This window comes from Bactrocera neohumeralis, chromosome 3, assembly GCF_024586455.1.
Source record: "Bactrocera neohumeralis isolate Rockhampton chromosome 3, APGP_CSIRO_Bneo_wtdbg2-racon-allhic-juicebox.fasta_v2, whole genome shotgun sequence".
Lineage (NCBI taxonomy): Eukaryota > Metazoa > Arthropoda > Insecta > Diptera > Tephritidae > Bactrocera > Bactrocera neohumeralis.
The window spans coordinates 62,776,870-62,801,674 of NC_065920.1; the positions used below are offsets into that span (position 1 = coordinate 62,776,870).

At 37.1% G+C, this 24,805-nt stretch overlaps 1 protein-coding gene across 7 annotated transcripts in view; it reads right to left on the reverse strand.

Annotated features, from left to right (window-relative positions):
- The window catches only part of LOC126753357 (semaphorin-1A), a 505,489-nt gene that overhangs the window by 43,508 nt on the left and 437,176 nt on the right, over positions 1 to 24,805 (reverse strand). For all 7 annotated transcript variants that reach the window (XR_007666123.1, XR_007666127.1, XR_007666126.1 and 4 more), the window contains 4 exons: positions 20,546 to 20,687; positions 20,018 to 20,139; positions 16,886 to 16,966; positions 11,594 to 11,739 (listed from right to left, as the gene is read on the reverse strand). Coding sequence is in view for 1 of the 7 variants with exons in the window: in XM_050464739.1 (XP_050320696.1) it covers positions 11,594 to 11,739; positions 16,886 to 16,966; positions 20,018 to 20,139; positions 20,546 to 20,687 (491 nt within the window). In the remaining 6 variants the exon portion in view is untranslated. The remainder of the gene's footprint in view (positions 1 to 11,593; positions 11,740 to 16,885; positions 16,967 to 20,017; positions 20,140 to 20,545; positions 20,688 to 24,805) is intronic.

Below are 24,805 nucleotides of genomic sequence, written 5' to 3' on the forward strand. Positions count from 1 at the left end.
GCTAACTTAACATTCACTGTTAACGTAACATTCTCTGTTGAGTCGTCGAAACATTGACACGTCAACAGATATCCGCACAGCTTTTAGTTTCTTATAAAAACCACAAAGCACATTCCCTCACACCAGAAAACATCGCATGATGTTATGTCAAAACAATTGAAAAAAGCAGTTGGCAAACACTTTGTTAATATACTCTGTTATGCGCATCGAAAGCGATTATTCATGTTAGATTAAAATTCAACTTAAGGAGTAAACAATGATGATAAGCCATTGAATGAAGTGATATCGCAACAGTTAACCACTTGCCATTCATACTACATCACATAATATTAAATTACTTCACGTCAGATTTCTCATTGTATTTTATTTAAGATCAAATCACATCGTATCTTATTTTACTTCAAGTCAGCATCATATCATTTCATAATATAGCACTTTGTATATAATTGGTGTCACACTAATTCATATAGGAAAGGATAAAATCACATCATCTCGTATTACTTTAAATTAAATCACTTCAATTTGACGTAGCTTCAAGCCAGTCATCTTATATTAAATGCGTCTAGCACCTCCAATTTTTAGTAATTGAAATGACTTACATATCATCTTGTCACATCATATAATATAGCATAGTCTCATATCACACAGGATCGCATCAGTGCTTACTTATAGAAAAATTGGATCACAACAAATCGCATCATCTTAAAATGAATTAAATCAAGTCACTTCTCATCATCAAAAAATTGCATCAAATCACATCATATCTTCTATCATTACATTCAATAATTCACATCATATAACATTAAATTGTGTCAAACCATATCACCTCATAGGGGGTCGCACCAAATCACGTCATATTTTGTAGTATCCCAATGAATCATATCTTCTATAATTGAATTACATGAAGGCACTTCTCATCATCAAAAAGTTACATCAAATCACATCTTATCTTATAGCATCACATCATCTCATATTAAAATTATTAAGTCTCTTTATTTCATGATATAAATAAATCACATCATAAAGTATTAAATTGTATCATGTCATATCACATCATACAAGATCACATCAAATCGTATCATATTTTTTCCAAGCGAATCACATTATCTCAAATTGAAGTATATCAAGTCAATTTATTTTAAGCCATCAATAAACCACATCTAATCCAAACATATATTAAATTATAATAAGTCATATCACATTATACAGGAACACACTACAGCACATCACAACTAATAGTATCACATGCAGCGAAAATTAAAGACTGACTCACGACAACTAAGCTGCAGCAAGCCGATAAAAAACAGAGGCTTATCACGAGCAAAAAAACGGTAGAAGCGTTCCCCCTGAACATTGATGGCTATAACGTTGTAACGCAAAATTCACCGATGTCCATTGGCGATCGGACATTGAAAAATCATGTGATAATATAGCTACAGTGCTGAAGACCTTTCGAGAAGCATGGCACAGGCCAAAGTAAGAGAGCTCTGCTAGCTAAATTTAGCCAACCAATGCTTATATACACAGCTCCCTTATAGGAGAAAGCACTGGATCAAAACGACATGTGTCAATAAGGCAATGGCTGTGTCCAGGTTATACGCCCTTAGAGTTGCCTGTACGTTTAGAACGGTGTCGCACGAAGCGATCGCTATCATATCTGGTCTTATGAGTCTCTGAGTTAAGTAGAGTCTATTGTAGGTGTCTAACGGCCGAGGAGTGCAAAAGGGAGAGAAAGACAAGTCTGGATGAGTGGCAAAATCAATGGGCAGACAAAGCGATAAAAGAAGATGGACATAGAGGCTAATTAAGAATGTACCAGTCTAGATTGACAGGCAATACTATGAGATAGGCTTCTTTTTAACGCAGTTCTTTTAGGATTAAGGCTGTTTCAGGGAACTCCTACACAAATTTGGCAACGCTGACCAAACATAATATTTCTTCTGCAGAAAACGCAGAGCACATCTCTTTCTTCTGCTGGAGGTATGCTGTGGAGAGAACTACCAAAGAAGAACTAACAAGCGCAGGATAACATAGTGAGTCACATGCAGTGATCAGAACTGGTTTGCGCTAAAATGGAAGAGTGGACCGCAATAGCGCTCCAAGAACTAAGAATGAAAGAACGGTAGCGGACAAGAGGAGGATGCACACGCATATCCACATAATTAGTACTATTGGAGTTGCTTACACAAAAATCGAACACATGTTGGTGTATGAGGCAGTTTTTACTGCCACGCACGAAGGTCAATTAACGACTCAGAAGGAATATTTACGCATATACATACATATGTACGAGAAGAAGCAGTTCAAAAAATATGCTGAAAATCTGCAACGCCTACTACCAATATATAAGTGTGTATGTATGTTGGTATAGAAGATGAATATGAGACCCTTTCTGGTGAGTCAACAATTTTCCGACTTTTAAGTGCAACGTCTAGCGGTATTTTTTCGCTTGCAACGGCATGCAAACTTTCGTTTCAGTTCACTGTGTCATCGTTTCTGCTACATAAGTCAAATGCAACAACAATAACAACACATACAAACAAGGCGAATAGCAGCACGTCTATGTTTACAGACATGAGTGCCATAAGCACACACGTGTGCGTGTGAGTGTATGTGTGTGAAATCTAGTGTTTGCAGAGAGTTAAAATTATGAAAGCGCAATTTAAACCAGAAAATACACAAATACAAACAAATACACACACATTCACAACTATGTACGCACAAAACATGCCACATACGCATACAAACTAGCGCAAGAAACAACGTTGCATGCAACACAGCGCGGTGGTAGTCGACGCAGCGGGGTCATTTCAAGTACCAAATGTCTAGAAATGAAAGATGGAACACATACGCAGAAAAAAATAACAACAACAACTACAACAATATGAGTGAAATGCGGAGCAGAAATTGATGATTTGCGGGGCGGCCGTGACGGTGCGTGCGGGTGAGAAGCAAGCGAACGGCGCACGAGTAGTTCAGTAGGTTTCGGGCAGCATTTCGCTGGTTGGCTGTTTGGTTGGTTGGCGCACTGCGGCTGCTGGCGCACATAAAAAAACTTTTGACATCCATAAATCTCGCCCAAGTGCGAATGTGGATGACACAAATATACAGGCAAGCATACTTTCGGGCGCGCAAAAATACCAACATAAATAACGGCACGCAAACAGTGCCAAGATTGCATGTGTATGTGTGTGTGTGTGTGTCTGGCTGCCTGCTGTTGGTGTGCGCCACGCATGTGTCGGTGCATAACTGTGCCAACATAGCTGTTGTTGTTGCTGTTGCTGTTGCACTTTGTGGCATTCAACATTAAAAACGTTTATGTGCAACGCATACATGCGCCCGTAAATGCTGTCGTGTTACTCACTCTGCACTCACTCACTCACTCACTCACTGGCTCGACAGGCAATGGCTTGCAAACGAACTAACAAGTAAGTGGCGCGCTCGCACACACATAAAACCCTTACTTACAAGTACAACGACAGCGAGGCGTAAGTGTGCGTGCGTTCTTGTTTTCTTTTCGTTTTGTTTTTGTATGCGTGTTTGCATTTGTGGCATGTTGTGCACATAAAAGAAGTAAATTACGAGCTACTTAAAATTTTCTGCGCTACGACAACGCAACGACATGTTTAACCGCCATCTATGTACTAAGTGTGCATGCAACACTAAGTGGCACATTGGTGTGGCAGCGCTGTAGACAAGTCTTCAGCGCTAGCTGCTGTTTACATATATGTTGCTAGTGTGTTTGTGTGTACGTAATGCGAATGTGGCGACGCAGAAGAAAAGCAGGATAATGATGCAGGTGAAAGGCGAATTTTGTTAAGACGAAAGTGAAGGCACAGAATTGATGTGCAGCACACACACACATATACATATCTGTAAGCAAATGTATAAAGCAAGTTATATGATTTTTCAGGTCCTTAAGCAACTTTTGGAAAATTAAGTTGAAGCGCTGGCAACTTAGCTAATTGTGAGGTAGGTGCTCTAATATAATGGTGATTAGTTGTTTTTGTGGGAGTTTCTGTGCTTTATATATGTATATAAAATACATATTATACTAACCAATATGAAACCAATTATACCAAATACATATCATACTATCGTTATAACAAATTATACTAAAAATAGGAACAGCAAAAAATTGGAAGTTTAATTATTTTCATACGAAAAAATATATTTGACATCATTTTCGTTAAAAAAAAATACATTAAGTGTTTTTTAACCAATTATTCCACATTTTAGCATTAATAACAACAAAAGAAATCTAAAATAAATTATTTATATAAAAATCACTATTTTTAATTATTTGGAAACCAATTATATCAAATAATATTATACCAAATTATACCCAAAAAAAGCAGTTTAATTATTTTCTTTGAAAAGAAAATTAAACAAAAATTATTTTATTTTATTTTCACTAAAAAAACATATATATTTTTTTAATCAATCATACCACATTTTATCATCAATATCAACAGAAGGAATCTAAAATAATATATTAAAAAAAAAAACTATTTGTAAATTTTTAAAGCCAATTATACCCAATATATATTATACTGTTTTTATACCAAATTATATCAAAAGAAAGAACAGAAAAAATCGGAAGTTTAATTATTTTAAATTAAAATGAATATTCAAAAATTTATTTTGCATTTACTAAAAATTTGTTTTTTAAAGCAACCATACCACATTTTATCATCAATATCAATAGAAAGAATCTGAAATAATATATTTTAATAAAAAAAAAATATTTGCCAAAACATTGTGTTATACCAAAGTATACGAAAAATAAGAACAGAAATAAACGGAAGTTTAGATATTTTTGTTTTAAAAAAATATCACCAAAAATATCAATCATGCCATATTTTATTATTAATATCAACGGAAAAAAAATATATATCTTTATAAAAAAAAAAACTATTTGCAAAAATTTTGAAACCAATTGTACCAAATCAATTATTGTTATTATTATTATTATATCAAATGACAACAGAAAAAATATCAACTTAAATAAAATTAGAGATTTTGGAATTCAATAAATTTTATATATATTTGAAGAACAGAAAAAAAATATTTTCTCAAATTATTAATTAATTATATGAAAATGTACTATTATTATTTTTAATTAAATTAAAAACAAAAAACATTTTTACAAAATTTAAAAATTTTACTATAATTTTATTATTTATTTTTCAGTCGTACAAATTATGTATATCAAAAATAACATCATGAAATTAGGTTAATTAAAAATCTCAAATGGAATTTGATTAATCAAAAATTTTTTTAAATAATTTGGTATAAAATTAGTATTATACCAAAAAAGACAACAGCAATAAACGTAATATAAATAAACTCATAAAAATTATTGAAAATGTTTGAATCAGTTACACCAAAAATATTATTATTATAGCAATATTATACCAAAAATTACATGATCAATAATATGAAATTAGATGACCTACAAATCTCAAATTATACTAATTAACCAATTCTACTAATATTTTACGAAACTATATTAAAACAAATACCACAAAACTTCAATTAAGTTAATTAAAACAAATATTTTTGATCTATCTAATAAACACGTCAATAAAATAAAGGAACTAGCAAGGATTTTTGACTAGTACAAATTAATTAAAAATGGTCGAGAATTTGTCGACGATGAACCATGTCCAGAACAGCCATCAATATCAACTGATGATCGACAGGCCAATAAAATAAAGGAATTGGTGCTTGAGAATCGACGATTAACAATCAGAGATCTTACTGGCATCGTTGGAATATCAGAAGGGTTCGTAAAAACCAATTTAAACCATCATTTGAGCCTAAGAAAATTGAAAGCACGATTGGTTTCAAAATCACTAATTTTTTTCGAATAACAGCGTCGCTTTAAAGTCTATGAAATAATGATTTCCGATTACCAGGAAGTCACAAAATATATTGTTACTGACGATGAGTCTTAGATCTATGCTTACGACTTGGAGATAGACTATCAGTAGCCGAATATCGCGGCAAACTTGAGTCGAAGTCGAAAAAATACGTCAAAGCGAGTCAAAAATCAAGGTTATGTTGACAGTTTTCTTTGAGCATCGAGCTGAGGTGCACTCCGAGCTCCTTCCGTTCATTGTCCAAAATTCCAACAAGGAATACTATATTTGTGTTATTTGTCATTTGCATGAAGCTATTCGTAAAAAGAAGCCGGAATTATGAGCTGACAACTCTTGGTATTTGCACCACGATAATGCATCGTCGCATACTGCATTGATTCTTACTAAGTTTTCGGCAAAATTTTCAATCACTGCAACCACCGTATTCGCCTGATTTAGCTTCGTGTGACTTCTGGCTTTTCAGAAAACTCAAGCAACCACTCCGTGGAAACCTTTCTGAGTCAATTTAAGACATTAAACGTGAATCGCTACTATTTACTAGATGGATTTAAATGTTTTTGGCGTGACCGAAAGATTGCCAGAAACAAAACACCTTTATCATTGTTCTAGAAAAAAATTATGCACATGATTCAGAAAAACTGTAAGAATGTGCAATGAACTCCTCCATACTCGTCATATTCAGCAGTTTTATACTTTTGGACTGGTAACGAAATGTTGGAGGACCGTTAAAACAAATAGTTTACTTTAGTTGGAGATTACGTCAAACAAAGTGCGAGTTCCATTCACAAACGTTCTGTCATAGAAATTTTTTAATTTTTGAATATTTTAACGATTTCGAGAAGAATAAAGATATTTGCTAAGTGCGATCGGGTTACAACAAAATCGATTTATTCTGAAGTGTGTGGTTACTTTCTGGTGCAAAACAAATGGGTCTGGCAGTGAACGAGGGCAAGACGAAATATCTCCTGTCATCAAACAAACAGTCGTCGCACTCGCGACTTTGCACTCACGTCACTGTTGACAGTCATAACTTTGAAGTCGTAGATAATTTCGTCTATCTTGGAACCAGCGTAAACAGTACCAACAATATCAGCCTAGGAATCCAACGCAGGATAACTCTTGCCAACAGGTGCTACTTCGGACTGAGTAGGCAATTGAGAAGCAAAGTCCTCTCTCGATGAACAAAAACCAAACTCTATAAGTCACTCATAATTCCCGTTCTGCTATATGGTGCAGAGTCTTGGACGATGTCAACAACTGATGAGTCGACGTTGCGAGTTTTCGAGAGAAAAGTTCTGCGAAAGATTTATGGTCCTTTGTGCGTTGGCCACGGCGAATACCGCATTCGATGGAACGATGAGCTGTACGAGATATACGACGACATCGACATAGTTCAGCGAATTAAAAGACAGCGGCTACGCTGGCTAGGTCATGTTGTCCGGATGGACGAAAACACTCCAGCTCTGAAAGTATTCGACGCTGTACCCGCCGGGGGAAGCAGAGGAAGTGGAAGACCTCCACTCCGTTGGAAGGACCAGGTAGAGAAGGACCTGGCTACGCTTGGAATATCCAATTGGCGCCACGTAGCGAAAAGAAGAAACGACTGGCGCGCTGTTGGTAACTCGGCTATAATCGCGTAAGCGGTGTCTACGCCAATTAAGAAGAAGAAGAAGGATGGTTACTGGTGCTCAAAAGTGGCTCACTTACGACATTGTCAAGTTAAACCGGTTGTGATTGAACCCCGGCGCAAATGGTGGCCAAACCAGAATTCACACTCAGGAAGGTGTTGCTATGTGTTTTGTGAAATTGGTAAAAAATCATCTAGTGTGAGCTGATCTCTTCCAAGCAAACTCGTAATTTGGACTTGAACTGACAAAAAATGGATCCTTTGAAGGTATAAAAAGCCCAGAGGGGGAAGTCTTAGAACCATAGAAGAGGAATGGTGTGGCATCAAAACAATGCCAGACTGCACACATTGATAGTGACGCGTCAGAAGTTCTGGAAACTTTATTCGAAGGCTTTTATGCATCCACCTCATTATTCCCGACTGGCACCAAATGATTTCTGCTATGCCCGTGTATAGCAAAAGTTTCTGCTGGTGAAAAATTTGACTCAAGAGAAGTTTCTAAAAATCGACTGTCACAGTTTTTTGCCAGTGGATATTATAATTATCTTTATACTATCTTAGTTTTTTAGCTTGAGAAATGTTTTTCAGGTCCACACTTACCTACATGAAAGCTTTAGCTGAGAAAATATATACGCTTTCGAGAAATCTACTAAGACTCCTAACTAAGGATTTATAAGAAACTTAAGCAATATATTACGGAGTTCTCGACAAAAAAAGTTGATGCAACATTCGTACAACAATTTTTCGTCAACTATATGTACTATGTATACCAGTATATATGTATGTGTGCACTTAAGAGATAGCTGCACTGTAAAGTAGCTGGTAATGTGACATGTGAAAATCGTCAACTCAAAGCGTGTAATAACTAATTTGGCGTTGAATTGCGGGCAGGGTTTCCGGTCGTTTGATATTGCACCAGGATCAACACATTTCTCGTTACCTAACAAACAAAACGGTATGACTAAACAAACAATAACCGCACCCATTGCAGCAATGACATGCCACAGCACGCACACTCACCTTAAACTTACAATCCCATATACACATGATACCCACACAAACACATCATACTCGCACGCACACTTGTACAAGTCACACACACACTTTGAAACTCGCACTTGCGGCTGTGTTAGTAAATTGGCTACTCAGTTACGCCTCAAAGCCGCTATGAACGTTATCTATTTTATTTAAAATAGTCAGCCGCCAGCCACGCCTGCGGCTAGCAGCTAGCTAGCTGGCTTAGTTGGTTTGTTAGTCGTGTGTTAGTTGTGCAACGGTTAGTGACAGTGTTGCATCAACAAACCATAATCATAATCATAATGCTCATTGTCGGACGTGCAGTTGGCAAACAAGCCAGCAGACACACACACATACACACCTATAAAGAAGGAGACAATCTTAAATTGTGATAGCGTTATAGCAGTCAATTTGTAGCTATTGCTAGTGTTGTAGTTTTTGCTGCTGTTGTTGTCATTACAACAATATTACCCGCTGCACTGGAAGTCGTCGCAGTTGCGCATAGCCAGCCAACGCAAGTGCTTTTCCTGTTGCCGCCACTGTTGTATAATAATATTTAGATTGCAGCAGCAGGAGAATTCAGCGGGGCAATGGCAATTCCAACAATGATCAACGACAACGACAACAATTTCATAGCCACTTGCGCGTTAGCCACTCACCCGGTGCTACGTGACCGACATCCGGCCGTGGCGTATACGCAATCTGCGCTACATGGCCACACAAGCGGACGCATACCAACAACTCACAGACATGCATGTGTGTGTTTTTGGCTGTGTGTGCGGTAAACAAAAAGTCAATTTCGCCGCCCGAATGTCAGCTAAAAAGTCAACGCCGGATGTAATGCAAAGCACGCTGGCGAACGACATTTTGCAAGGACTCAGCGAAATGACTTGGGGCCGAGAGCGTGGAAGCCGGGCAGGATATACGATAACAGTGGTGTGGAAGTTACTCGATATATATATGAACGTATATGAACATGATAATGTATACTTATATATATAGATTAATGTAAGCCGTTATCATACCGCATTGTACATACATATATGTGCGCATACAGGGTGATCCATAAAGCTGGTTCGATTATTGAAAAACAAAAGTTATTGAGAGTGAAAAATAAAACTGTTACTCGTATTATTGAGTCAAATTGGAAAGAATTGTAAATTTATTTTTAAAAGATTTTGTCGAAAAGTTTCAATTTTGAGAGAGCACAAATCTGCGCTTTGGTTGGCATGCAACCTTATGCATTCAGATATTCCAAAATCTGTACAAAATGGTAAATAAGTATACTGGATCGGAAGTCAATAAGATGAACATTATACAGTTCAAGGCTCGAAAAGAGTTGAGAGAGAGGGGGAAGAGGGAGAGAAAGGAACAGAAACTTATACAAATTTTTTTCAGTATACCAACCCATGAAGAGAGAGAGAGACGGATATGAAGAGCGAGAAAGAGAGGAAGAGGGAAAGAAATGAGGAGTTAAAGAGAATTATTGTTCCCGCACAAAAAATAGTTAACTAAACGATTTTGCAAATTTAACATAATCGTATATTTTTTCATTGAAAATCTTAGTGAAAATTGGCGAGAGAAGTTATGAAATCTCCATTATGGAACTTTAGCTTCAGTATATCAAACAACTGATGAACAGAGAGAAGCAGAGATAGTGAGAAATAGAGTGAGGGAGACAAAGGGTGAGGAAGAGAGAGGAGGAGAGAGAGAACGGGTGAAAAGAGAGAAGGAGAGGGAGAGAGAAGGAGAGAAGAGGGAGAGAGAAGGGATATTTTCGACGTAAAATAAAAATAGAGTGAGGGAGAGGGAAACAGAGGTTGAATTGTAAAGAGGGAGTGACAAAAGAAGAGAAAGAAATCGGGGGGAAAAAGAGAGAGAAAGATTAAGAAGGAGAGAGAGGGGTCATTTTGCCGCAGAAATGTTATAGCATATGGACGGATATTAGAACTTTGACATAATAAGACTTTTTTACTTCGCAAATCTTTTCGGTATTTAGATTAATTAAGAAAATGGAGTTTGATGAGCTTTATTTTCAGTATATGTCACGGCCTACCATACAAATCGTAGCAAAATCGATTTTTATAGTCTCAAGATTACCAATTGGTCATCTCGGAAGAGTTTTACAAATTTTTTTGGGTGTCTTAATGAACCCATGTCAGCTATGATGTAACAATTTAAATTAGAAAGCAAATATCCAGCAGTTGTTTCTGATCTTCAGCTATAAGCCGTTTCAAAATATTTGAAAAATCAAGGTCTCAGCGAAACGCTACAGGGTAGGAACGAAGATAGTCAAAGTTACTACATGATTGAAATTATGTTCCGTGAATAATGATAATATTTGCACGAATAACTGATAAATTTATAAAAAAAGCAATACACATGACTTTTAGAATCACCCTATATATTGTAAATATATACGACTCGATCGCTGTTTCGAGTGTGTGGAAAAAAAGTAGTAAGTTCTTCCTGAAATTGGGCTAAAACCGACAGTCAGTTCATGAAAACAAAGGTTAAGTTGATACGAAAGAGAGTTGCCAACTGCATTCAATTTTGTTTCGTGAGTACTGTAATGAGTTTTTACTCGAATAAACCGAATAATAATATATTAAAAGAGAAGTATTTGAATTTCTGTAAAAAAACAGTATGAAGCACCCTATATAAATATGAATAATTTGTATACAAATAAACCAAATAAACAATATTGAAAAAAAAAACTTATTTGAGTTTCTCAAAGTAAAGTAAACGAAGCACCCTATATAAATCTAAATAAAAGTGGCCATCATGTCCACATGAGCATATTTGCTGCAATAAAGCAATAGAGTATTGATTTTTTTTTAAATTCGAAAATATAAACCACTTTTGTGCCACCCTGTACAAACACATACACATATGTATGCACATGTCTTTCGGTACCAGCTTTGTTTTTTCCTATATTTAGTTTACTATCCATTTCGGTGTACGTGTACGCTTATATTCGCTTAGTATACGTAGAGATACATAAATACACACCCACACATATAAATGCATGTGTTTGTGTGCGTGTAATATTCAAGGTACTTACATTGTGCTCGTCCTGACCAAAATTGGTTGACCGAAAAACGCCGGAACGTTCTCATCCATTAGCGAATGTGTTTTGATGAAATTCAACGTCGGTTCCGGCAGTGTTCGTGAATCATTGTGACAGGAGCCGGGTCGCGGTTCGGGCACCTGTAATGGTAAAGATTACGTGTATAGAATAACTTCGTACGGCATGCTTGTACGCTGGTGTGTGTGTTGTTGTAAGCTGAAAGTTAATGTGCAATTTTTTTTATGTTGATGTTGCTGACGATGACGTTGCAGTTTTCGCTGAAGTTTTTATGTTGTTTTATTGCACAATTTCAATTTTTTCCAAACACCTCAGCCAAAGCGAAAAAAAAGGTGGCAGGTACATAGTTATGCAAAAATGAATTGCAAACAAGGCAGGTTTGTGCTGTCAGTATATGGAGAAGAGTATGAAAGTTTGAGTATGCAAGAAAATTAAAGGCAAGAGAAGGTGTTTGTGCTCAGCGTTCGAATTCTTTTGGTTGGACTTGAGGTGTGGTAGCTTACTTGTCTCCATCCTTGTAGAAAGGACTAAAATCTTTAATCGGAAAATTTTAGTTTAACATTTCAGAGTTCGGAGGGACTTGTCAGAGCTTGAAGGGTACCAAACAACGGTTTAAGAGAGAGAGAGAGAGAGAGAGAGAGAGAGTCAGATACAGATCATCATAACTATTCTATATTATTCTGCGTTGATTTCGAGGCCAACGGGAATCGCAACAGGTTATCTTTGGATTAGCGCTGCAGTCCCAACAGTCCTTTCTAGACGGACAATGGCTCAAAGGTTTTGCGTTACACTGAATTCTTGGTCCGTTGTGGTTTTTAGAGGAATGGACGATGACAACATTTGTTGAGTCGGCGTTATGAGTTCTCGGGAGAATGGTTCTGCGGAAGATATATGGAACGATGAGCTGTACGAGATATAAGACGATTGACATAGTTCAGCAAATTAAGAGACAGCGGCTACGCTGGATAGGTCATGAGGCTTGTATGAATGAAAACACTCCAGTTCTGAATGATATTCGTCACAGTGGGGAAGCAGAAAAGAGAAAACTCGTGTTGGAAAGACCATTAAACAAGGACTTGGTTATAATTGGCAAAACAGTCAAAAGACCGACTATTGTCAACTCTATAACCGTGGTGGTGCCTGGGCAGAGTAATAATATATATTATATGATATTATACAACTTGTATATACATATGTATTAAGATTTGGGTCTTCCTAATATATATTTTTTTCACTCACAATTAATTATATGTAATAAATATATATTCTTGCTTAAGACAGCCGTAGGCAACGAATTAACCGCAAATTCTAGTATTTTATGAATTTTTAAACCATTTTTTGAATAAAGACTGTAGCGGACACTGAATTCTTATAAATCCTGAGTTCCTATGATATCAAACCCTCAAGAGTCGGTAGGCTCATATCGTAGGACAGGGGTAGGAGGGAGCTGCCATTGAGCCAACAGTATCGTCCAGAGACTTCGACGAAGTCTACTAATAAGTATTTAGTCATTAAAGAACCGCTTTATAATTATATTCTCATGGGAAACCACAACTTATCGCACAAAATGGAAATACCAGTATCGAGAAATCTCCTCTGGTAGTTTAACTCCTTTCATCAAAACGCACAAGACCCTGAGAGGTGCAGAATATGAAGATGATGATGATAAGTAAAGTTTTGAGGCAGCAAATGCTTCTTATTCTGTGAATTTTTAAATTATTTTTGAATAAAAAGTGGTGACGAATGGGAGCTTTGAATCGGGGCGGTAAATATGAAAGGTTCTAAATAAATTTAGAACACTTTTGCTCTCAACCATAAAATATTCTCCCATGTTATCGCATAGAATCTCTTAGTTTAACATCATTAAGGGGTAAGGCCACTGAACTACCGAACTTCATCTCTAGGGTTAAGTCCATTGCACTCTCAAACAGGTAACTATTGCATATTGAAGAGAGAGTTGTCGCAAATGGAACTATTGCAGAAGAGAGATTGACCCCACTCGGTATATTTGTTACAGAGATCGTGTTAAATTGTCAAAGTGGCCACGAAAATGAGATTCAAAACGGAGACAAACACAACGTTTTTCTTCTCCAGGTGATAGGACTGGGCCAATGGTACAATTAACGAAGGCGAAATTTATAAATATCAACCAAGGAATAAAGAAAGTAGGAACAGAAACAGCCTTCACAAGCTTCTTCTGTAATAATCCATACAAAGACACCAGCTTAAGACAACAATTCAGTGTTTTAATCTGAAATTATTGGAATAATAGAAGGCGTCAAGTGGGCTTCAGTGTGAAACAGCAAGTCCAATAACTTTCTACTGGCTAGCCAAGCGGCAATAAAGGCTATCCGTAGCGACTATTTATACGAAGTCTTAGGTCTGCTTTCTCAACGTCTGTTTAGGAGCCATCTGTTAGTTAAGTTCTAGGTAAAAAAAGATTCTTTACAGAAAGAAAGAGTCTTTGTTAAGTTAACCAGAACTTAACTGACAGATAGCTGCTAACCGGGAAGGTCCTTAGTGAGAAAGATTATGTAAGAAGGCAATAATTAGACTTGCAGTGAAAAACTCATCGTCTGGGTAGCCAGTCATATAAAAGGCAGATTAGCTGGATCGTTCGGGGGTATGCAGTTCCGTTACGCTAAACAAAAGAATTCAAAGCTTTCGAGGGTCCTTCGAGGGTTACTTGAAGCAACGGACTCTTGAGGAATATCTCACTTGCATAACAGGGGAAGCATAAAAGTGCTTTGGCGTAGTATTGATGGCGGAAGTTTCTGCTTTTAGGTTAGAGCGAACGAATTAACATTGAAAATGTTATCACAGGCATCTATCTCAAGGATCCCACCTCCCGAATTTTTGCAAAGTATTATTGCCAAAATGGAAAGCATATGCGGAGGATGATGAGACGCTGGAATATTACTTCTGTGAATGCGCAACCTTCAGTCGGCTGAGACGGGAAATCTTCCACTGTTTTCAACGTTTCAATTTCGAAGATATTGGGCAGTTAGGTTGGAAAAATTTCAGATATTTGTGTTAATTACATGGAATTGATAAGCTGGGCATAATTGGTTACAACTTACAAGCAAAATAAGTCTGATGAAGGTTTTAAAAGCGACTGCATGTGGTTAGGTCCTCGTGGGCTTTCTTTTTGAACCAACCAACCAATCAACTCATAACTTCAAGTTCTACAGTAATACGAATGTATGAGTGTTTTCGAATCGATTTCACTTATCATCGATACCATCACACCAATTTTTAGCCTCAACTTTTTAAATAATTTGGATTCTTTAATCAACCAATTTCGATTTTTAATTAATTAATTTTAAAGTTTTTTGGCAAATGCACATTTCTAAATCATTTTCAAAGCCAGCAGACCGTTTATTTTGATACATATCAAGTAAAGTATAGCACTAAACAGACGCGCCGGTAGAGGATTAATTGGAAGGTAATTAAATGCGATTTTTTAAATAAATCGCCAAATTAGTTTAACACCAACTAATCCGCTGAGGATGCGCGCTGATACCTGCGTAAATATACATATTTACATATTTATTGTAATCTACCAATTTTGTTGACTCTTTACCAAATTAGCCTGAGGGTGAATGGATAGGTGTATGTGTGTGTGTAGAAATGTGTGCGCACATCCGCTAATTGGCCACTTAAAAACCGAAAGTACTACCTACTACGCTTGTAGCTGTATACAAAACAAGCATACATATACACATACATATAAACACACAGCGATATATGTATGTAAGCGATTAAGCAGATGTTTATGTAGTCGCATTAAAAGTCAATCACGATTAAATGAATTTTAATTTGTGCGCATTTCAGTTAAATATGCACTCAGACGCGCAGATGGATGATGTGGATATCCAAGTGGCGGGCGCTGGAGTGGATGCGGGTGTGGCAGTGGATGAGTGCGCGACACGACATCAACTGCGGTTTGTGGCATATCAATAAAAATGAGTGGTTAAGTGCCAGCGCGTATGAGGCCAATTTAATTGAAAGTACACACACACACACACAAATGTTTGTATATAGTGACAAAGCGACGCTGTTGACATTCATGTGTGTGTTGGTTTGCATGTCGATATTAAATTGGTGGAAAAGAATGTTAACTTCGGCTGCAATGAAGTTATAATACCCTTCACAATTGGATTTATTATTGCATAAAAGGTGTATAAATGGATTTTAAACGGTCAGTTTGTATGACAGCTATATGATAAAGTGGTTCGATCTGAACCGTTTTTTCGTAGATAGCAGGCAGGCTTTGAAAAAATGTCTGAACCAAATTTCGTGCAGATAGCTTGTCAAATAAAAAAGTTTTTCGTACAAAGGCTTGATTTTGTTTGCTCAGTTTATATGGCAGCTATATGCTATAGTGAGCCGATCTGAATAATTTCTTTGGAACTTATAGCCTGGCCTGAGAAAATAGTCTGTGCCAAATATCGTGAAGATAACTTGTCAAATAACAAGTTTTCTATACAAGGGCTTGATTTGCATAGTTCTGTTTGTATGGTGGCTATATGCTATAGTAATCTGATCTAAACGATTCGTTGGGAGATTGTAGCCAGGACTTCGAAAATAATCCGTACAAAATTTTTTGAGTATAGCATGTCAAATAAAAAAGTTTTTTATACAAGGACTTGATTTTGTACGGGCAGTTTTATGGCAGCTATATGCTATAGTAATCCGATCAGAATGATTTGTTTGGAGATTGTAGCTGGGTCTTCAAGAATAATACATGACAACTTTTGTGAAGCTATCTAGACAAATATAAAGGTTTTTCATACAAGGACTTGATTTGGATCGTTCAGTTTGTATGACAGCTATATGATATAGTGGTCCGATATCGCTGGTTCCGATAAATTTTCAACTACTTGAAGAGATAATGGTGTGTGCCATATTTCAGATCGATATCTCAAAGACTAAGGATTATAACGCGTATATACAGACAGATGGACATAGAGACGAACGGACCTAAAGGACTCAGTTCCTCACGCTGATCATTTATATATCAATGTATAAACATTATAAGATCCCTGGCGTTCATATTTATTACAAACTTTGTGTCAAATTTAATATATCTTGTTCCAGGTATAAAAACTATAGTATATATACCAATATAATGTATTGTGCAAGGGCACTCTGCAACCCTTGCCTTTCTGTGGATTTGTGTACTGAAAATTGTGGCATTTTAATTGCGAAAATAATGAAAAATCGAGAGAAAATACAAATACATATATATATGTGTATATTGCATACCTTGGCATTATTGACTGGCAACCAATTTGAGTTAATGCTGCTTTGCTCCTTAAAGTTGCCCTCGAATGTGTCGGCGATTTTCTGCAATGTGGAGCAATAATGAAAAATAATTATGTATATGAAAATATGTATATTATATATGTGTGTATATAAGTATAAATATGTGCATGTAAAATTAAATTAAACACGAATTCGGCAAAGCGGAAAAATCAATATTAAGCGATGGCCAAAAAAAGCTCATTTCGGCATGCAAGAGTGGCGCGTGTAAACATTTATAAAGGGTGGCGCAGATGTAGACTAATATCATTAAGGTCGGTCAGTTGTTGTGCTTTGTTCTCCCACGGAGCCAATTCCATTTCAAGGTTCCCTACTTTTTAAAGAAAAAACACATAAACTTCAAATTCCTGGTGGCCAATTGACCGAACCCAAACGTGAAATTAATTGCCCACCGAAGTGTTCTCTCAATAAATCCATTGATTGTAGCGATGTGTGGGAAGTAGCGTCGTCTTGTTGAAACCAAATATCGCCGAGATCATGAACTTCAATTTCAGGCATCAAATAGTCGGTTATCTTGGTGCTATAACGGTCGTCTTTGACGGTTATGTTCACACAGGCATTATTTTTAAAGAAAGAAATATGGACCGATGATTCCACCTGCCCACAAACCATACCAAACCGTTGTTTTGTCGGAATGAAATGGCAGCTCTTGAATCTCTTCAGGTTGCTCTTCGTCCCAAATGCGGTAATTTTGTTTGTTTACATACCTCTTGAACAAGAATCAGGGGTAACCTGAACAAAATTTATCTCGAAAACGTCGGATCTTCTTGGAACTTTTCAAGAGTGCATAGAGCGAAGCGATGTCGCTTTGGAAGTTTCAACGACTTCCGTTCTTGCACAGTTTGTATCTTGTATGCTTTCAATTTAAGATCTCGACGTAAAATGCGCCAAGTCGTTCCATACGTCAGTCCGAGTTGGTGCAACACTCTCAGCTACGGCTGCTATATTTACTTCACTGCGTGCTGGACCATAAGTTAAAGTTGAAGGATTTGTAAACGTTTTTCATACGTAAATCTTTTCATTATGAAATACTTAACAAAAGTTGCTTGACAGCTTGACACGGTTCCCGCGCGATCTGTCAAAAAGAGGCTATTGAAAATTGTACCTCTACTTGGATTCTCCGTGAGGGCATTCAGTTACAATTAAAAGTTGCCGTTTCTTTCAATGAGGGGATTTTCGAAATCATTTAGAGTTGAATTTAAAATTCGTCCCCATTTTTGACTTCCCTTCCAGAGAAGAAGGTGAAATTGGCGTGGTGGATAAGGGCGAGGGTATAAGCATATATGTATATGGATGGCTCCAAGCTAGATAACCGAGGAGGTGGTATATTATCTATAAATCTAGATACCAAAATCGCCTACCAGACCATGGCGGTGTCTTCGAAGCTGAGATCGGAGCAATTAAAGAAAGCCTTCTTGTTCTGACAAGGAGTGTGCTCACAATAAGAAATATATTTATATATACAGACAGCCAGACGGCTTTGAGATCAGTAAAGTCGCGTAGGGTTTCGTTGAAGTTAGTGAAAAATGCCCAGGTCCCTTAGTAGATCTAACGACCTATTTAACGATAAACCTACAATGAATTTTAGGGTATAGTGGTATCCCTAGAAACTATGGAGCAGAGGGATAGATGCGTTAGAACAGGCACCACCACCACCCCACTACATTTAGACTTCGAAAAAGAGGATATTTAAATGCCTCTAGCTACTTGCATATATTTAACTGACAGAAATAGCCCAATCTTGGCGGAATCAATTCCTGACTTGCTCGACAAGTAGGCAAACGTAGCTGGAATGTAATATGGGCGGCGTGTGCCGTCTATTGAAATTGAAAAGGAATGATATAAGAACTCTAATATAAGTATTAACAGGTCACTGTCTAATAGGCAGACATGCCAGTAGACTAGGAACGGCGTATTCCTAACGACTATTGTAGAAGTTGTCAGCAGGTAGAAGAGGAGGAGACAATTAAACATCTTCTATGCGTTTGTAAGGCTTTATATAGGAAAATAGTAGTAACTAACGGTTAAAGGTTTCTTGACGGCGTCACAATGGGCCACCTAAAGGCCTAGGTGCGCCTCTAGACAGCCACTTTACCCATCTTACTACCGCAGATGCCTTCGAAGGGTTTTTATTTCAGTATCATATTCGCTGTATCTAGCAGTGACATTAGTAGGAGAAGAAGGAGGATGCTTTTCAGAGATTATGAACTTTGATTAAGGGGTTAAAAATTGTTCGGAGATCCTAAATGTTCCACTATATGTACTTATACACCTCAGATACCTTCCAAGGGTTTTTATTTTGGTATCATATATTCTTTATATAGCAATGATACTAGTAAGAGACGTTGATTCTTTTCAGAGACCAATATTATGAACTAAACTGATTAAGGGGTTAAAAATTGTTCGGAAATCCTAAATATTCCTATAGGCATTACAGGATTAGTGAGAGAGTAATAGTAATAATCGCGAGAGGTTACAAAATCTTTGCTATGTAAATGCTGATGCTTTCTCGGAAGTGGTTTTAGGATCATAATGCTCTGGATCTGGATCTGGACGTTTTAAAATATTTGTTACTATATAATATATGTTTACATGCATGTAGATAGTTCTTGGGCTTTTCCGATTCCGCTTCGAAAGATATGTTTAGATCTACATGTTTTCGGAAAGAAGTGAATTATAATTTCGAAGATTAATTCGCAAAAAGTTAATAACGTGCGGCGGTTATATTTATTTTACAGACGGTATGTAGCTATGTATATGGAACTCTTTGTTGATATAATTTAAATTCCTTAAACGCTTTTTCATAACACTTATAAGCTATAAACAATTTTTCGAGTTTTCGTTTGCTTTACACCTGACTTTTGCATATTTCGTCCACAGAATTGATTTCATTAATGCGGAAGCTACTAAGTATAAATATTTGCGTTTGAGCACCCTGTTTTCAAAGCACTACACTACCGCATGACTACACGCTACCACCATCCCAGTATTACAAGTAGCACCAAAGCATATAAATTTATGTAAGCGCATATACTAATAGACGAAATATAGCTCTCGAGGTTGAGACGAACTTACCTGCAGTGAGAATGCACAAACTGCCGAGCCGGGAATTGAATTTGTTGGCGTATTAAAAACGCCATAAATCAATTTGGCGCTTGTTTGGCCATAGTGTCCTTCGACGAGATTGCTAGCCGATTCTGGTCGATTGTCAAATGGCACAAATGCACGAGCGGGGCGATGAGCAGCAGGCGGTAGCAAGTGGAGCGCAAGGCAACGGTGGCGTGGCGTGGCGGGGGGAGAAGTAGAGAAAAGAAATAAATATAATGAATTGCATGAATGTTTAAAAAGTTTTATAGGTGAATATTTAAAATGAATTCGACGGCATATTATGGGTGGATATGCGCCTGTGTGAATGAATTGCTATGTGCAGCGGAGACAAGGAATTTTAAAATCGCAACATTAATTTTAATGTCACGGCAAATCAAGTGGCGGCATTAGGCAATTCACGCCCACGAAAACCAACAAACAAAAAACGGAAAGGAAATAAAAAAATTGGAAAAAATTTTGTAATAAAAAATGGCCAACGCATATATTTGCACTTACGTATCTCATTGAAGTAGAACGGATATTCGCCGGGTATGGAGCAGTTGAGGCGTGATTTCAGGAATGACGTCCAGCGATTACGAAAACGATGCGGTCCGCCCTTGTCCCATTTGCAGACACGCGCGACGCGTGAGTAAATTGCCTAAATTTGGGCGAAATGACAAATACACATACAATGAGTAAAAAATATTACAACAATAACAAAGTAAGCGAAATGTAAATCATTGACGAGTAACAACAAGAACAGTTACAGGAATGTACGAGAAAATTACGCAGAGCTGAAATGCTGTCGAAGGCAAACATTAAGCGGGCGCAGCGTTGTGGCGCGGCACAAACAGCGACAGACGCGGCCACAGTGAAAATATGAGCGTCATTAACGGCGATTGATGTGTTTGCGGTTGGTGCGGTGAGTGTGCGTGTGGCAGGCTCGCGCTCTTAATGTGGTGAGGCATAACTTTTGTGCAGCGTTACTTTTTTGGCGTTGTGTCAAATATATTAGACCGCACTTTATGAAGTTTAGTGCGTCAGAATATGAGTTATTTTAAAAAGTGGGGCACAAAAAATGGTGGTCAATAATGCGTTAGCTGCATGCTAATAAACTTTAGGCGTGGAGTTTTGTACTGCATTGTGAAAAGAAGGAAAATTAGTATAAGCTAATTAATTATGACGTACATAGCCGAAAGCCGGCGATATTAATGTTGAGATTATGCCTTTGTATTGACGCAAATATGTGGTAACTTTTAGGTGTAGGTGTTGAATATCCAGAATTAATTGCTTATTATATCTGAATTAACACCAAATTATACTCCGTCAGTATTTACAGGAACCAAAAATATTTTTGGTAATTATAACTCCAATTGCTAGTGACGTACGTTCAAGAGGTAGGTAGATTTCCATAGAAAAAAATGTTGATCTCATCAAATTTGTATGGCAGCTATATGCTATAGTGGTCCGATCTGAATAATATGTTCGACGAATGTAGTGTTCCCTCCGATAAAGACTCATTTCAAAGCTTGTGAAGATATCTTGTCAAACAAAAAAGTACAAGTACCATACAAGAACTTGATACTGAATGTGAGTTTGTATGGCAGCTATATGCTATAGTGGTCCGATCTGAATAATTTTTTCAGAGATTGTAGCACTGCCATGGACTAGAATCTATGCCAAATTTCGTGCTGATATTTTGTCGAATAAAAAGTTTCCCATACAAGGACTTAATTTTGATAGATCAGATTGTATGGCAGATGTACGCTATAGTTGGTCGATCTAAATAATATGACCAAAGATTATAGCGATTCTTTCAACAATAATCTGTGCGAAATTTCGTGAATATATCTCGTCAATTAAAAAAGTTTTCCATACAAGAAATTGATTTTCATCGTTATGTTTGTATGGCAACTATATGCTATAGTGGTCCGATCTTAACAATTTCTTTGAAGCTTATAGCTTGATCTTGGGTTATGATCTGTGTGAAATTTCATGAAGATATCTCGTCAATTAAAAAAGTTTTTCAAACCAGAACTTGGTCCCTATCGGTCAATTTGTATGGCAACTACAAGTATATGATGTAGTAATCTGATATCAGTGGTTCCGAAAAATATTCAGCTTTGATCTGAGAAAACGAGTGTGCGATATTTCAGATTGATATCTCAAAAACTGAGCGACTAGTTCGCCTATTTATAGATGGAAGACAGCTAAATGAAAATAGTGACGAGTCTAAAATATTTCCCTCTGAGTGTTAAAAACTTCGTGCAAAACTTATTATGCACTGTTAAGGGTATAAAATCAACAAAAGAAAACAAATTTACTACGGAATTAGACATAGATTTGCAAATATGTTTGAAAAACAGTTTCAACTTTTGCTCGCCAGATATTCGCGTACTACAACTGTGAAAACTATGTTCGGAGTGGAGATAAGAGCAAAATCTTCAATTGGTTTTAGCTTTAAAGGATATTCGTTGGACTTATTTGTAATAATTATTTTAACGAATTCGAGCGAAAAAAATAATTATACGTAAATATGTTTAATCTTATGGTGGGATTCACAGTGAGGTTGAGCCAAACTCTTAGTTCGAACCTTTACTGTCAATAATTGGACACTTATCAACAATAAAAGACTAATTGTGTTCCAGCAGAACAACGCCTGGTCGAACTGAGCAAAAGTGATACGCCAGAAGCTACGGTAGCTTGGTTGGAAGGTTCATTTGTATTCACATTATAGCACTGAGCTGGCATCAAGGATTACTTCATATTGCAGTGTATGCCGAATGTACGAACACACATACATATATGGTAATTAAACTAAAGTAGTATGGGAGTTGGAGGTAACTCTCTCTCGACGACAAAGACCAAATTCAACACGTTAGTCATCATCTCCGTCTTGCTATGTACTGCAGCGGCACGGACGATGACAACATCGGATGAGTAGACGTTGCGAGTTTTCGAGAGAAAGATTCTGTGGAAGATTTATGGGCTTTTGCGCATTGGCAACGGAGAATGCAAGAAAACACTCCAGCTCTACTCCAGCAGTACTCGCCGGAGGAAGCAGAGAAAGCGGAAGACCTCTACTACGTTGGACAGGCCAGGTGGAGAAGGATCGAGACTCACTTAATATTTACTTCGATTACTAACACCGCACTATTGATCGTTTATCCCAAACGTCTACAGTTGATGACAAAATGAGTTGTGGTCATCGCCGGGTGGTTCGAACCATTTCAGCAATAAAAACCGTTCGCGAACGCATTCGCAGAAACCGGCATCGCTAAAACCAAATTGTGTCAAAGAAAATACATATATATCTCGACCAGAACAATGTCAAGATTTATTCCAAATCGTCTCCACAGGAAAGCCACTGTCAACTGGTCATCTTTTGACAACACGTTTGAGACAAATTGGATTCAAAACATGCAAGCGGCTTCATAAGTGATCAATGGACATAAAATTATTCTCCTTACAGGCGAAAAAAATTTCACTGTTGAAATAGTTTGCAATAAGCAAAGCGATAAAATCTACGCGAAAACTTCCAATGACGCAAAAAGTTTATTCCAAGGGTTCAATTTGGCCTCCAAACAGCTGCTGTAATGGTTTGGTGGGGAGCTTTCTGTGAAGACGTTACCTTCACTTCTGTGAAAAAAGTCCTAAAACTGGGTAACAAGTGTAGCAGCAGGATGTTTTAGAAGACTTACCACGTCTTTAAGCGATATTCGCCTCGATGGAGAGTCTTGTATCTTCTAACAAGATTTAGCAAGACTAGATTTGAATACATTTTCTGGAAGTCATCAATACTCTTAGAAACTGTCGGTGCTGCACTGGTCAATGCCAGAATAATTTAAGAGCTTGTATGAAAGCAAACACACTTCGAATTTAATTTAATATATGCATTATTAATTATGATTAGGTTAGTTTAGTTAGTCTGGTACGCCAATGAGTTACGTATAGACCAGTTTTGGTCCTTTGCGATACCAGATGGTGTTTAATTACTAGGTCCTTGAGGAGTAGTCATCCTTTTGGGATGCCTGCGCTTGAAGCGAATTTCAACAGATTCTGTGGTCTCACTATCGCTACCTCTTCCGGTGTGTCATACCTTGGGGACCACAGATGCTTACAGCGTAGTCTTGCCAATGTTTCCCTGGTATCTTGCTCTAGGCGTTTCCTGCAGTCTTCGCGAATCTGCGGGCCGTGTGTCGCTACCGGAGTATTCCGATCATATTTCTACAGTCTCTGCTATCGAATTCCAATAGGCATTTTGGAACTTCCGATATACTTCCGATATGAAATTAACTTTATTATTAAAATGTCTTATATTTTCTCTTTAAAACTTTGTGAACTGGTAGCAGAATTAATGGCAGTAGTAAAGTTACTGCCCAAAGTTGTCTTTGGGTTTGAAGCACTTTGACCTATTCAAAAAGCTTACAGTTAAAGGTGGTGCAAGATAACTGTCGGACAATTCCTGTAATCAAGTTTAAAATTATATAAAGGAAATCATATAACTTGTATAAAATTTCTGACAGTATGCATCTTGACGAAAAAGTTGGCGAATAAATTTGTTAGAAGAAGAAGTTCATCAAAACTAGATATTTCTGATACATATTTTAATATGGCTTTTTCGAAAAATTTTAAAAGGCGTATATATATATGGTATATGTAGACATATAAGACATACAACAATTATTGATAAAATATTTGGTTAAGCTCGGTATTTCTACATACTAGAGCATTCCCGCTGTCATTGAATTTTTGTGCGAAAAAACGTTGTTTTTA